Source organism: Kwoniella mangroviensis (assembly GCF_000507465.2).
Source record: "Kwoniella mangroviensis CBS 8507 chromosome 1 map unlocalized Ctg01, whole genome shotgun sequence".
NCBI lineage: Eukaryota > Fungi > Basidiomycota > Tremellomycetes > Tremellales > Cryptococcaceae > Kwoniella > Kwoniella mangrovensis.
This window is the reverse complement of record NW_027062533.1, coordinates 8,512,063-8,526,537: the sequence shown is the minus strand read 5'-3', so window position 1 is coordinate 8,526,537 and position 14,475 is coordinate 8,512,063. Positions and strand designations below refer to the sequence as shown.

Sequence of the window (14,475 nt, the reverse complement as noted above, 5' to 3'; positions counted from 1 at the left end):
CGTCGCTCACCGTCACGCTCACCTCCTCGACGACGTATCTGACCACCTCCTCTGAGGGACAGGATGAAATATCGAGATGCTCCCAGGACCAGATCACCACCTCGTCAGCCCAGACAGCAATCTCCCCGGCGCAGAAGATCGCGTTATGATGATATCAGAGATGATGGTCGAGGAGAAATACCCATATCGCCTTCCACTATCACCAGGCCAGATCAAAGAAGGAGATCGACCGGGAGTAGTTTTTGGAGGGGTTTCACTTTCTATGTACATTCTCCTGGAGGCGGGAGTGGCGGAGGAGATCAATGGAAGAGTAAGAAGGAAATTGATAGACTGATATAGACCATCAGGGTGAGTCACTGATAAATAAAACGTCAATCATGCTAGGCGTTCCACATTGGTTCGTAAAGCATAATGAGCTGATAACCTGAATGTTTAGTATCACAGCGGTTCAATCTCCCGTACCCCCTCTTCATCCTCGGTAACCCATATTATCCTACCCCTAAACCCCGCTTATCCACAAAACGTAGTACTTCAGATACTTACTACCGGGCCTGATTTGGTATCGCTAGAACACCAGCAGGATTGGACAGATAATGATCTGATACGTTATTTCGCGTGTCTCAGAGGTCGCATACCGACAGAAGAACCTAGGGCTGTACATTTGTCGAAAAGAAAGGTTCTACTGAGGCAAGAATGGGTAAATGAATGTGTGAGGCAAGATAGGGTTGTGGGCAGATTTGACGATTTTGCAGGATGGGAAATCAAGTGAGTGTATTGCTAGAGTATGGAATTTTATCACCTTGAGCGTCGGTGATGGTATGCGTGGAACGATGATCTGTCCAGACTCAACCCGCACAACCAACGTGTTGAGGAGAGTGAATAAGCTGATTTAGTATTCTTAGAGGCACATACGATCCTCAACACGTCAATATAACACCCTGGGGCGAGCTACCACTACCACTTCAACAGCCATTATACACACCTCCTGCAACTTCCAATGTCCCGCCAAACCCATTTGAGAGTCTTATGAAACGGTCCAACTCATCTAGCAGTTCTTTGTCCGCTCCTCAAAGCTATAGTAATATCCAAGATAAACATCCTGTGGTGCCTCTTGCAGCTAGGCTATCGAGTCGCCTTGCTGAAGATCCGTCGACGAGATCTCGAACAATTGACCAGCCAGAGAAAGCTGATAGTCCAGTCCAAGATCCTAGCAACGCAAGGAAAACAGCCGATGATGATGGAAATGCAACGTCCATGGATCTCGATGGCAGTGCCATGAGGGAGCAACCTTTGAGACCGAAAGTCGAAGAGTAAGCTATATCCTTCGAACCGTGAAAGCGATGCATAGCTGACAACTTCCCAATGCTAGATCTGGTATCATGGAGATGGAGACAGCGGATGAACGACCACCCGAGATTGAAAATCCTACTACAGCTCAATTATCCAATGACGAAGATATCAAACCTCTAATTGATGAAGGCGTCAAGATTGATACACGACCCGAAACACCCGATTTACCTTCCCAACAGCATCTACCGATGAACATCCCGCCACCCCCTACACCACCAATGACAGCTTCGAACATCATAGGCAGAGATGACATCAGTGTCACCAGTGTAAAGAAACATCAGCTTGACATGAGAACGACAGCTACGCCGTCACCGCAACCTCGACCTATCATGCAACCAGTCAACCTATCCACCCCTCAATGGCATAGTGAACCGAATTTAGATGATATCACCCCGTCCTCGTCGTATGTTGAGGATCGCCCTAAAATCCGACCTGAAGGGATATTCGCCAAAGGATTGTTACTTCCTTTAGGATTCCATGTTTCTGGATCAGCGAGGGAAAGAAAGTTTATCGAACTGGCAATTACTGTGAGTTGGTTATGCTTCGCGTTATATTGGTACTGCGATACTGATGGTCTACAATACTATTTTGACTGCGTGGCAATAGCGCACAGGCGGAGGTGTCATCGTACCTGAACCACAAGCTACCATCCATATCCTCCCTCTCTCACCCACTGAATCAGTCATCGAGCCCGAACACTCGCGAATCGTACGGGAAATCTCGTCTGATCCCACCCGGGCAGTCGTTTCTGCAGATTGGGTCAATGACTGTATTGAGACTGATCGATTGTTATCGCTTGACGAGTATCGGATAAATTCGAACGACAACGATAATGGGAATGGAGATATCATGACCCCTTCACCTACTGAAAGGGGCTGAAAGGTTCGTTCAACGGCAGATATCTCATCGGAAAATTAAGATTGCTTTGTTGAATGTTTGTGATGACGATAACGGGTTGTTATCGGATGTCGGATCGAAATCGGATATCTCCCTGTGGTCTATCTCGCTAAATTGTGATATCGAAAAGGTTGTATAAACTATCGGGATTTCTTGTGGTTGTATGTACTACGAGTACTGATTATGAACGGATGTACTGTGTTTGATCTCTTGAAACATCACAGGGGAAGTGGGGGAGAGTGGGGTGAATCGGATTGACTGTACTCGTACCATTGAGCCATCAAATGGAATCAAACAAGCATCCATCAACTCGTCCTTGTCGTCTTTCCATATTCGGATATATATCATACACGAGGTCAAAGGTATACCTTTGAGGAACGAATTAGTACAAGATGACAACGATCATGACCGTACCAGCAATCAGTCTTCTCGAGGAAGATCATGAGTGTATATAAATGGAAACCTCAATCATCAATCTTTCTCTTCTTTTTCATTTACCTTGATATCTGTATTCGTTTCTTCTCCATTCCATCTTAGACCCTTCCCATTCTCTTGTCATACTCACCCTACCTATCCTTGGCCCAAAAGAACATCCAACTTCCACATTGACTTTCCTCACTCGAACCCTGCTCTCTCTTCCTCTTCCTCCCCGATACCACTACTTCCGTTTCAACGATGAAGTCGCTATTCAAGGGCAAGAGATTCTACATTTACTGTCCTCCTGATCATCAGGGTGAAAGAGGGAACGAAATCGTTGGCGAAGAAGATTGGGAGAAGGATATTAGGTATTGCAAGAGTGATATCGAGGTGAGTGTGGTTTCTATCCTTTCCCTTCTCCTTTTCCTTTTCCTTTTCCTTTTCCCTCTCAGTAGTAGGTGACCATACCGAGTTCAGAACTGGAACGCATATGCTAATCGAACTTGCTTCACAGTTATACGGTGGACAAGTCATCACCTCCCCGAATTACAACGTCAATCACATCCTCATCCACCCTGCTCATCTCGAACAATACCTGTGTGATTTTAACCACAACCACGATTATGGTCGCTCTGATCTCAAACCCCATTTGATTCTTGATATTCCCCTTGAGCAAGTCACTCCAATCGACGATTGGGATCAATACGAATACGGAATCTTCCCTTGGACTGTTGATAAGATTATTGAAAGATATGGAGACACTGTTCCTTCAGGAACAGGAAAGGAGGTGATCCTCAAATTGGATTGGGTCAAAAGCTGCATCGGTGCTCAGAGAGTGTTGGATCAGAGATACGGTAAATTCGGGTGGGCAGGGATGAGCATTAGGTAAGTACTGTAGTACTATCTCGATCTGCACCTTAACAAAGAGCTTGTGATTCTATATATACGGTTATTGCCTTTTTTTCTTCGATTCCTGACTGATTGATATGGTATTAATTGACACAGATCTAAAATCGCTGTTAAAAGCGAATCCGAAAATGGTCCGAGTGTTCCGTCGACACACTCGATTGAGATACTAGATGAAGATCTTGACTCTGTTTTCTCCACGCCAAGAGTACGATCCGAAGATCTTCATGACGATGACGAGGTTCATGATTATCATCGTCACCACGGTGGCGAGACTGAGCAACAGATCAGCGTGCAGGTTGGTGAAGAACGAGAGGAAAGGTAAGCAATCAATTCTGACTTGTTGCAAACAGTACATTGGCTGTTAGGTCGACAACTGATCCCGTTAATAATACTGTATATAGGATCTCAGCTGATCACTCCGATCATTCGGATGGCTCCGCACCTCCTTCTGTCGATCAAACCAGCGACGAGATCATGACAGCCAGCGGACCCAGCTCAGCTATTTCGGGTCAAGAAATAGATGAGAAATGGGAGAATGACATTCACGCTGAGGTGCGTATGGCTCATATTCACGCACAATCGGAGTTCCATGTGCAAATCTTGCTGATGATGGTTGAATTTTTCTAGCTCGATCGACTCCTGGGTCAGAAGGGGAAAGAGAAGACAGTAATAGATCAAGCAACACCAGTGGGATCCCTGAGGATTCATCTTCGTAAAGGAGCTTCACTTCTCAAGTTTATTGTTGAGGTGAGTGGCTATCTTCGTTCGATATCCGACGTGAGTTGGATTATTTGGCTAATCGATGAGTCCTCTATTGTAGGACTTGGGCCATACCACGAGTACAATCGAAGTCGCCGATGTCATCGTTCTTCAGAGACTTTACGATGGACCTCACTCACTTCGAAGTAAGACCGAAGGCGAACGACAACTTATCGAATCCGCCAAAGAACATCAGAAGGTCGTGTCCTCACAATGGTTGATCGAAAGTCACAAAGCTCGTCAGACCATCAATACTCGTATTCACGGGGCATTCGGATGCACCGCCAACTCGGACAAAATGTCATTTTTCTGCCTTCTTGTCTATTTTGCTCATCACTCAGCTTATCAAGCTGCATTTTGAAGCAGTCCATGTTGTGCAGAATTGAGAGGAGAGTAGATATATGCACTCTTCATGTTTCATAATGCATACACACAAGTATAGATGTCAGTTTTGTGGCCGAGCCTTCCTTTTAATTTTTGTGATGTTTCCGGCCATGTTGTGCGCAGATCCGGCTGCTAATGGTCTCTTAAACCATGTCTGTTACATCTATCAGCTTTTTGCTATCAAAACCACTGCTTGGAAGGGCTATGAGAGAGTGACTTTGAGCTGCGGATGGCAGAAGTGCCAAAATCGGCTCAAAGTCACCCTCACTTTAAGGACAGGCATGACACAGGCATGATTGGCGGTCTGTAGCGCTGAAAGGTGATAGTGGAACTGTCAAATATCTCCTTTCTGGAAAAATTGAGGAAATACCTACGGATTCGACCCTGCAAAGCCAGAGATTGACAGTTGCTCTCAGAAGCGTCATTTTGCATATGTATGCTGCTGTGTGGAGAGCAGTGCACCTTCTAATGCTTTGATACTTTGGTTGGTATATGCAAGGTCACATTTCTCTTGCAATCCAAGCCCGTTTTTGAATTGGGCAAGAATTGATTGAACAACAAGTGATCATATGGATGGACAAAATTCCTCAAAATTGAGGGAGCCGCACAGGGCATTCTAACACGCCAGATATCCACCTGTTGCTTGTGAGGACCTTCAAAATGCTTTTAATGGGTACCCTCCATAACTTCAAACAGCCGGAAGCCTTATACTTATTGTGCTTTACATAAATTAAGGCAGATTCAGGCAGCAGGGTAGAGAACAAAGCACCAGGAAGGAACGTTGCATAACATAGTCATCACAGCTTCTGTCAGGCTAGAACATAGTACACATGTAGATCAGGTACATTACCAAATCCTCCCCAAGTCATTTGAGTCCTGCATGCATGCAAGTGGAGATATCACCAAGGTTGTGTGTTTGAAGATCACTGGAGTGATGTCCGAATCGATGGTGCATCCGAGTGCCACGTTCATACGAGTACTGATCAATTCATAATCAAACTTGCACCTTGCAAAGACAAGCCCGCTACAGCTATCTCTGCTGCAGCCATTACTTCCTTCAGACCAAACAAGAGGCCCCTACCGGTGACAGTCTCCGTGCATGGATCGGACGAAATGAATTCAGCAGACGAGATGGACATGGCAGAATCGTCTGATGATGACTACAATGACGATCAGGACAACAACACGTTCCGATCCAAACGAGCCAAAAAGGTGTACGATGTCTCCGCAAGGCCATCGGTCATACGTGATCAAGCTCAAAGACGACGACGTAACGAACACTTATGTAGACTCATCTTGGATCAGCCTGAGGGAATTGGTTTGTACGCTTACTTAACAGGATGTCAACCCAGAGTGAGTACCAAGCTATCTCTCTCCCTCATCTTTTGGTGGAAATACTGTACAAATACTTGTCGAGGGCCTTACCTGATCCTGTGAATTTCACTTTCTGTAGTACGGGATAACCGATTGGGGGAAATCTTACAATTCTCACAAACAAACTGGAAGAATCGACGAGATGGTCAAGCACATGAGAGAACGATTGAGCAAGAAGAAGAAGAAGGCGGAATTAAGAGAACGTGTGTGAAAATGAAACTCGGAGTTTGGACGATCCTGTAATTGTCAATATATATACTCTAGATCGTTTCCTTTTTTCCTTTTCAAACGATGGTACACTATATTGCTTAGTGAGTATGTGATATGACATGTAAGTCTACTGTATACAGCACAAGGAAATGATTTAGTGCAGTAAACATCAACGGCTAGTTGACTTTTCTTGCTGTCATGACGCTACTGCATGACCTCTCGAGTTCAGGGGAGAGAGAGTGTAACCTTTTTCTTTCAACATTTATAAGTATCGAGAAGCAAAAAAGTGGATCTTAGTGGGGTTATATGCATACAACTATGGAGCTTCGAAAGTACAAGTACGTAACTGTGAGATACGACGTGTTTTGTACAAGTCAATACAGTACAGTGCGATCCGATTTATCATTTCCTTCTGACATCGGTCCATCTACAGTAACCAATTTGAATCAAATCAGCAAGATGCCTCCTTCCCATCCTAATCTCTTCATTACATCCAGCCAGAAAATTGGTCTTCCAAATTCACTTTGACTCTCAATTCCATTAACTTCGTCGGTATAGGTATTGGTCAAGATGTCTCTCTCTTCCCACATCTTTTCAATTAACATCCAGATAAATCTCGTGTTCCCAAATAACAATGAACTTTTGTTCAAGTTCAAAAACAACCCCCTGAAGAAAGGTTGTAGGGAGGGTAAACAATGACATGCTGAAATTGTGATTGGGAAGATCAATGTACGTATGAATTCGTTTGTCCCAGTGATCGTCCCCGTCCCCATGGTCGTCGCATTTGTCATTCGCTTCTTGTTCTCTATTCTGATCGCAGTTTGGGTTCCACCGGTGGCTGTGGTCGTGGTTTGAGATTGTGTTTGTCTATTCTCTAATACCTTGAGTTGGTTGATCAAATTGATAATTTCATTTATAGGTTCTTGAACAGTCGATAATTTCGGGAAAGGCCCATTTATAGTTATGGACAATAATATCTTGGTCGATTCGTAAAACGCATCACTCATTAATTGACCTTTTAGCTTTGGGTCCATATCTCCCATCTCATTTCCATTTGAATATGATTGACGGACATGGTGATGATTGAAGATTGGGGAATATTGTTTTTCCCTTCTTGATCTCCCATTTAACAAGACTTTGATTTCATTACCCCTTCTAACGAGTTCTTCAAGATCTAATGTACCTCTTTGGTATTGCTCCGTTCGCCATTCAGATAAAGCGACTGTCTCAGCCAGTGCAAGTAACTAGATGTGATGAATCGAATGCATGAGCGAAATGCGATCAAAGGTATTTATCATTATTCTTTGAGCGAAGGAAGAAAAGAATAAAACTTACAGTGGTATTATCCATATCATCTAGATTCAGTACGATCTCCTTCAAGCCATTTGGCCTCCCACTCATACTCCCATCCGATAAGAAATCAATAGACGAACGATTCAACAACGATCTGTAGATCGGTAATAACGGTGAAGCTTTGTTTTCAGTGATAGAACCAAAAATATCCGTACGTATTATAGCTTGTAGGAAATATCGATACCTTTTCCAAGGTGATCCTTTCTGCTTTTGATGTGAATGAGTGTTAGTGGGAATAGTGGAAGGTATAAATATTCCTAATTCAGGTGAATCTCTCAAAGCTCCCCATAGATATTTCCTGGCTATTCTAAGCGCTTCAACCCATTCAGATGCTATTCCACCTCTGAAGATCACGTATGATATGGCAGATATAGAGGAAACCAACAACCCGTCGGTCTCATTCGGATTGGATGTCGGCGATCGTAAGCTCTTTATCGTTTTATCGAAAGATCTCTCGGCTACTTCTTTATCGTTTTCTCCTTCCTCTTCCTCTTCTCCTTGTCCTTCTTCTTCTACTATTTGAGGGATCGTGGACTCCGCTTCTTGTTCTACTAGCGCTCCGTACAATACATCGCCTTCCCCTCCATGAATTTGATCTTGATAGTTGTTCTCGGCGTTCCTTTTGGTATTTTGATTCCTATATACACTCAGATGTAATGCCGCTAGAGCTTTCAGACCATTCATGACAGTATCATCCCTCATCGCCAGTGGAGCTAACAGATGCGCCGCAGACGATTTCATGGTGAACCTGAACTGCAATGGTAAGACCACATTAAGATAATGATGGAAATATCTATCGACCGAATCAGGCGAAGGACTCTTACTAAGCGATCTAGGTGGGATCGGCGAGGGCGAGACTAAATTGGATAATATGTCGGGTTGACAGTTCAGAAGGTATATCCATAGATCTTCAAGGGAAGATTCGGGATTAGATAATTCGATAAGTGAAGAGGGAGTATCGGTATTGGAGCTTGAACCTTGATTCTGATACTGATTCTGATAGTATTCTGCAGGAGGTGGATAGGTATAACTTTTAGTGAACGGTCCTGCGATCGCATTAGGATTTGGACAAGGAGATGGATGCTTATATTGACTTCGATGAGGACCCTGAGGATGACTTGGGTTCCATGGATGTCTCGCCAACGAGCCTGTTATAGGATGGTTAAGACCGCTGATCAGAGGTGCCCCGGTCAAAGGAGTAGGAGATAAGTTTTGAGATCGGGCGACAACTGGTGGGTATGAGACGGAGGAGGTGGGAACCGAGACTGATCTTGATGGACCACCCATAGATGAAGATGACATATTGTTGTTGTCATCCAATTCCATCACATCGTATTCTTCTTCAACGTCATCATTTTCGTCTTCTTCCTCCATATCCTGGTGATGTCTTTTCCTCTTAAACGGATTACTGGAAGAAGCAACTATTTCGAGGTCGCCGCCCATCGTACTCTGATATTTTTCTATCTGTTGTTCTGATTCCGGTTCAAATTCAGCCTTTCCTTTTCCCTTTGCTGTTGGTGTCGGTGTCGGTTTCGGTCCTGTTTTCGTTTTGGGCTGTACAGTCTTCTTACTCCTTCGTCTCTCGTTGGATTTCTGTTTACTATTGTATTGATTTCCATCACATCGCAGCCAACCATCATGAGCTAATCTATCACACATGATATAATATATCGGATATTCACTTACATTTCTTCTCTCAACTTCATCTCCATATCTTTTTCTTTCAACCATGATGGTCTCTGAACCGAGTATCCCATACATTCCAGTCCTAATCTCGCACAGCTATCACAAGTGGGTTTGGCTTCGTCGCATCGCTATATAAATCAACAGTCAGCACCGTTCACCATGTCTTGACATTAGCGACTGTTTTCTTTTTCGCTTTTCTTGTTCTTTTCACTAAATTATGAAATAACAATGGTTATGAAATAACAATGGTGAAGGACTATATATGAATACTGAAAAGATATGTACTCACCTTCTTACGTATCCTACAAGTTATACAACCCGTCTTTCCTCTTTTTATCGGCGTTGACGTCGCTGTTGTCGTTAAGATAGCGTTTCCATCATGCTGTTGAGAGGGAATGTGGGTATAAGGAGGGATGCGACTCGGACCAATCCCCGTACTTGAGCTAGATGTAGAAGTAGATGCAGATGCAGATGCAGATGGAGGATCGGAATAAGTTGATATTGGTGCTATAGCAAAAACAGAGGTGTTTGCCATAAAAGGATGATGCTGCGATTGATGATGTTGGCGATGATAAAGATCGTTATTGTTGTTGTTGTTGTTGTTGATGTTGTGGTAGGGGTAGTGATAAGGATTCTGATTTGAATATGACATCTTGTTATCGTTGATTACGCAAAGACATTGATCACTGATGTATCTCCAAATCGGTCCTCCTTTGCTGACCTTGTTTTTACTTTGTTACAATGATGATGATGGAAGCCTGTCAACATTTAAGACTAAAACGATGATACAGACGAGCAAATACGCATAAAAATCCAAATTCACACGTCGAGTGAGAAAGTAGCTCTCTACTCGTGCTCTCCCTCTTTCTCGGCGCAGTGAATCGGCCACTTTCATTTTTTGGCGCTTATCGGCTTCTACGAGCACACGGCACGAGTGACTTACTCGTATTGTCCCCAAAGGGGTGATTATGGAATTTCATTGGATCGTGCCTGGGTTAATTGGTATTCAATTTGTTTGACCCGAAACTCCAACATCAAAACCGGGTGGAAACGGTCCGTGAGTCGCCTTGGACAGGTGTGTCACTCGCACGGGAACTTATCTGATAAGGACAGTCAATACTCGGCATCCATTGTCTCCACATATTCACAACCGGTGGTACATAATATGACAGCCAGATATAAATACAGTTACAATGACAATCTTCGAGCCACTGTTTATCCGTGTATGTTTGCAAAGCATCGACACGATCATTTACCTTCTCTTTCCTTCAACTCCTTCAGAGCTCTCTCATATCCTCTACGTTCAGCTTCTTCCATCTCACTTGTCTTCGTCCCTTCTCCCTGGGGTGTATTGACCTTCACATCCGCGTCAGCCACTGAGAGGTTGGTAGACTTTATTTCCTCCTTTTCTTCCACTGGAGTGCTATCTCCTTCATCCAAGGCAGTCTCGTCACCCTCCATGACCCTCTTCGCCCTCTTCTTCAAACTCTCCTTTCTCTCCTTAACCTTTTCAGGTCTAGTGAGATCTTCAAATTTCTTGCTTAGTCTATCTTTCTTCTGTGATGATAGTGAATTAAGCGATTCGATGGAAAGTAATCTCCTAGGTTGTTCTAATACGATCTCACGGGGTGCCGAAAATTTGTTCTGGAATGCTTTGGTCAGGCCTCGTATAGGCAGTGATATCGCTCCTACTATACCTATAAGAATTGACATTGTCAATGTCAGCTGCCTGGCTAAGGGAGGCCACTCGATCCCCGTAGTCTGACGTTACCTACCTGCTGCTGGACGAGCAGTAACATTTACATCTATTTGCAACCAAGATCAGCTTTGCAAATAACTTGGCGATATGGGTAAAACACATACAGCTCCTTCCCATCCCTTTGATCGCACCGACAAAGCCCTATTTTAAAGATGTTTCATGAGATCTGATCATACAGTAACAGACAAAGAGGTGCACTCACCTCCTTCTTGGCGCCTTCAACGGGTTCTCTAACCAAACCCGTTATTCCATCCCAATAACCGTAGAAAACACCTTTTGCGCCTTCTTTCACTCCACTCTCAAAATCGTGTATTTTACCCCTCTCTCTCACTTGTTCCGAACCGATCATTCTCGGAATGTTATCCATCCCTTCGTATATGTTATCGATGATGTTGACCATTCCTATTTTCACATCATCAGTTCTCATTCGTTACACAGAAATCAGGAACTGACCCTTTGGTATCGCTGTGGTAGTATTGATTATTCCTTTTGGCTGAAAGTCAAAAAATCAACATATCAACTCCTGTGTACTCGCATTCTCTGATATCTCGGTGCGTTGACCTACCGGATTGTAAAAGATTTGAGCAATACCCGCATAATAACCCGTTATCGTACCGAAGATCGCGCTTGCACCTCCGCTGATGGGATCAACCACCCTTCTCTTCGAGTCGTACTCTTTCGCTCGGTGAATTTCCAATTCCTTCCAATCGAGTTTTCCACTCTCGACCATTAAAGCAGCAACAGAACCACTCAACCTCAAACATAATTTGTCCGACCACCATGTTGCCAATTGATCAGGGTCGACGTCGCATCTAGGTGGATCAAGATGAAGTGTTAGCTCAGCAACAGGGACTAACAGTTCTAACAGTCCTGGGTACTGACCTCATATTGAGCAAAGGCAGGTGATTATGGAATGATTCCACGCCTTTCACTTCGCCAGACTCCGATTTTATCTTATCTGCCATGCCCTTGGCTGCGGCTTTTGCATGAGGAGAAGTAGCGAACTCGATCGCTTTGGCTAGATTTTCCGTCGTGAGAGTCTTTTGAGGGATCGGAGGGGGTCCAGCTCCGGCTTTATGTATCATCTCACCCCAAAAGCTAAGTAATCTGTCAGTATCATTACGTATGACTCAGCCATCGTGACTGACGCTTGATCACCAAAGAAGGGGACAACGATCGTAGGTAAACCATTTCTTAGTCCTATTGCCGTGGTACCCGCACCTGTTCTCGTGATCAGCTCAAGTTGCGTATAGGTTTGGTAGCTCAGCTTACCTCCATGGTGACACACAGCGCTAACTCGTCCTTCTGAGAACAACCAATCATGCGGAATATTGCCTATGAATGCGATAAGCAAAGTACCACAATTGAGAGGGCATCGCTCACCCTTTAGGATGAACACGTTGTCTGGTACATCACAACCTCCCAGACCACCCCATCCCGCACTTACTAAAGCTCTTACATTGGAATGTTTGACAGCTTCGAAGATAGTTTCTATGCGACGAAGTCAGCTTCTTCTAATCATCCCACATACGCGAGTATAAAGCTTACTGGTCATTGCAGTCGCATCTTCAACTACGACTGAACCGAAGCTGCGAAAGGCATCAGCACCTATACAATGCTTCCATCTGCTCCAGTTTACCCAATATATATCGGAGGTTTACCAGCTTCCAAGAACTGCTTCAGCTCCTGATCAGGCTGATAATCCTTGTCACCCTCCAAGAAGTAGAACCCGGATATATCTATTACTAAAATGAGCTGAGCTAGCCTTGTGTTTCGGTTTCCTCCACATACCAATATGATTTTTCCAATCTTTCGGCTTCTCGATCAGCCCTTCGCTCCAGCAATACGTCCAGGGTACTTTCAGTCTATCTACCACAGAGGGACCCGAACTCATCGATAATGGTTCCAGGTAGAGGGTTTTGCTTCGGAAAGAATTGATAACGTCTCCTAAGCCTTGCCACGTGCTGAAAAGATCATCAGCTTCTTTGTGCTTTGCGTAGGTAAGAATAGACTGTAGCTTACAGCATCTCTGCCAACGCAAAACTTAGGTAGTTCGTTAAGCCTTTCTCAGCATTGGACTGCTCAATTCGCACCAGAGGGTGGTTGAAAGCTGTTGTAGGTGACCAAGGCATGGCTGAGTATCCAAAAAAAAAAGTCAGCTTGGGACAAGCTGGATGAAATTCTCTGATCGAGCCTCACTGAAAGTCATATGTAATGGAAGACCTAAAGCCTCAGCGATATGTATATGCCCGAAAGCAGGGGGATTACTAATAATCGCATCTGCTGCAAAAGGTCTTCCAGATACTGAGTCAGGCGAATAAGTAGATTTATGAAACCCTTCGAGCATTTCAGCAGTCATCTTTCGCTTGGATGATATGTCGCCGTTGGTCAATGATGCCATACCAGGTAGAAGACCGGGATCTAGATAGGTACAAACATCAGCTTTGCGATGAACGATTGGGCGGAAGACCAACCATTGGAGGATAGCTTAGTTCGACTTACTCTTGACCATGTATGCCATTAATTCTTTCGGATTACCTCCCACATCGAAATATTCCAGCTTATCCTCCAGATCCGCCCCGTTTGGACCCTTCTTATCCTTCAAGTATTTCCTCGCTTCGAGTACAAAGTCCTTGAAATCTGGATGGGTAGCTATTCTGATTCGGTGTGAATGGGATGTGATGAGATGTAATGCTAATGATAGGTATGGTTGGACATCACCTAGACGATATACAAGTAAGGTCAACAACTTTTCGATGAGATGATGGTCTGAAATTCATAGAATTTAGCTAGGTCGAAGTGATGACAGCTTACCTCTCGATCCGACGATGAATATAACTATATTCAGCGGTGAACACTTGACACCCTTCCTTCGATCTACTGCATACTCCTTGACCGCTCGAGCATAATCTTTCGGTAAATCAGGCAATGGTTTCTTGAGATCCACCCAGATATTGATCATCCCCATATCATCTAATACCGCTTTTGAATCCAGACCCGGTCCATCAGATGTAAAATTGGCGTAGTCTGCAAATTGTAGATTACCATGTATCAGTAAAGTAGCTTTCCCGTGGTTCTTGGGGTGTAGAGACGCGACAAGCTACTCACCTATACTCGGGTCCAGCTCTACCCTACCCACTTTCACCCTCCTCACTCCAGCTTCCTTCTCCCTCTTCTCCCTTGCCTTCTTGTCCTTCTTGCTCTCATCTTTGGGTATACTGGGATCATCCTCCTCGGCAGGTAAGACCAAGGCTTCACCCTCTTGATCGTCCTCTTGTAAATAGTATGGTCTATCTTGCTTGGTGACCATGTTTGTATATTGGGTTGAGCGGCGGAGGTACGGTTGATGAAACAGTTGTTATGTGTTATATGTATCG

At 44.3% G+C, this 14,475-nt stretch overlaps 5 protein-coding genes across 5 annotated transcripts; 3 read left to right on the top strand and 2 right to left on the bottom strand.

Moving 5' to 3' along the window:
- Window positions 1–63: 63 nt before the first annotated feature.
- Window positions 64–2,229, top strand: I203_103217 (uncharacterized protein; the record flags this gene model as incomplete). The annotated part of the gene is made up of 6 exons (XM_065517258.1): window positions 64–264; window positions 340–348; window positions 437–765; window positions 903–1,310; window positions 1,370–1,877; window positions 1,957–2,229. The coding sequence occupies 6 exons, from the start codon at window positions 64–66 to the stop codon at window positions 2,227–2,229; spliced, it is 1,728 nt and encodes a 575-aa protein (XP_065374076.1).
- A 693-nt stretch (window positions 2,230–2,922) lies between these two features.
- On the top strand, window positions 2,923–4,693 carry I203_103216 (uncharacterized protein; the record flags this gene model as incomplete). Its single annotated transcript, XM_019150658.1, has 6 exons — window positions 2,923–3,054; window positions 3,179–3,549; window positions 3,670–3,891; window positions 3,975–4,125; window positions 4,201–4,320; window positions 4,394–4,693. 6 exons carry the CDS (start codon window positions 2,923–2,925, stop codon window positions 4,691–4,693), a joined length of 1,296 nt encoding a protein of 431 aa, XP_018999885.1.
- A 1,136-nt stretch (window positions 4,694–5,829) lies between these two features.
- On the top strand, window positions 5,830–6,301 carry I203_103215 (uncharacterized protein; the record flags this gene model as incomplete). The annotated part of the gene is made up of 2 exons (XM_019150659.1): window positions 5,830–6,069; window positions 6,170–6,301. The coding sequence occupies 2 exons, from the start codon at window positions 5,830–5,832 to the stop codon at window positions 6,299–6,301; spliced, it is 372 nt and encodes a 123-aa protein (XP_018999886.1).
- Window positions 6,302–6,746: 445 nt separating this feature from the next.
- On the bottom strand, window positions 6,747–9,991 carry I203_103214 (uncharacterized protein; the record flags this gene model as incomplete). Its single annotated transcript, XM_065517257.1, has 4 exons — window positions 6,747–7,544; window positions 7,636–9,253; window positions 9,340–9,467; window positions 9,629–9,991. The coding sequence occupies 4 exons, from the start codon at window positions 9,989–9,991 to the stop codon at window positions 6,747–6,749; spliced, it is 2,907 nt and encodes a 968-aa protein (XP_065374075.1).
- Window positions 9,992–10,587: 596 nt separating this feature from the next.
- On the bottom strand, window positions 10,588–14,408 carry I203_103213 (uncharacterized protein; the record flags this gene model as incomplete). Its single annotated transcript, XM_065517256.1, has 18 exons — window positions 10,588–11,036; window positions 11,115–11,144; window positions 11,203–11,239; window positions 11,301–11,500; window positions 11,552–11,591; window positions 11,664–11,910; window positions 11,981–12,196; window positions 12,247–12,319; window positions 12,371–12,433; window positions 12,482–12,589; window positions 12,647–12,687; window positions 12,738–12,837; window positions 12,890–13,062; window positions 13,121–13,232; window positions 13,298–13,519; window positions 13,601–13,819; window positions 13,913–14,125; window positions 14,207–14,408. The coding sequence occupies 18 exons, from the start codon at window positions 14,406–14,408 to the stop codon at window positions 10,588–10,590; spliced, it is 2,745 nt and encodes a 914-aa protein (XP_065374074.1).
- Between the last annotated feature and the right edge of the window lie 67 nt (window positions 14,409–14,475).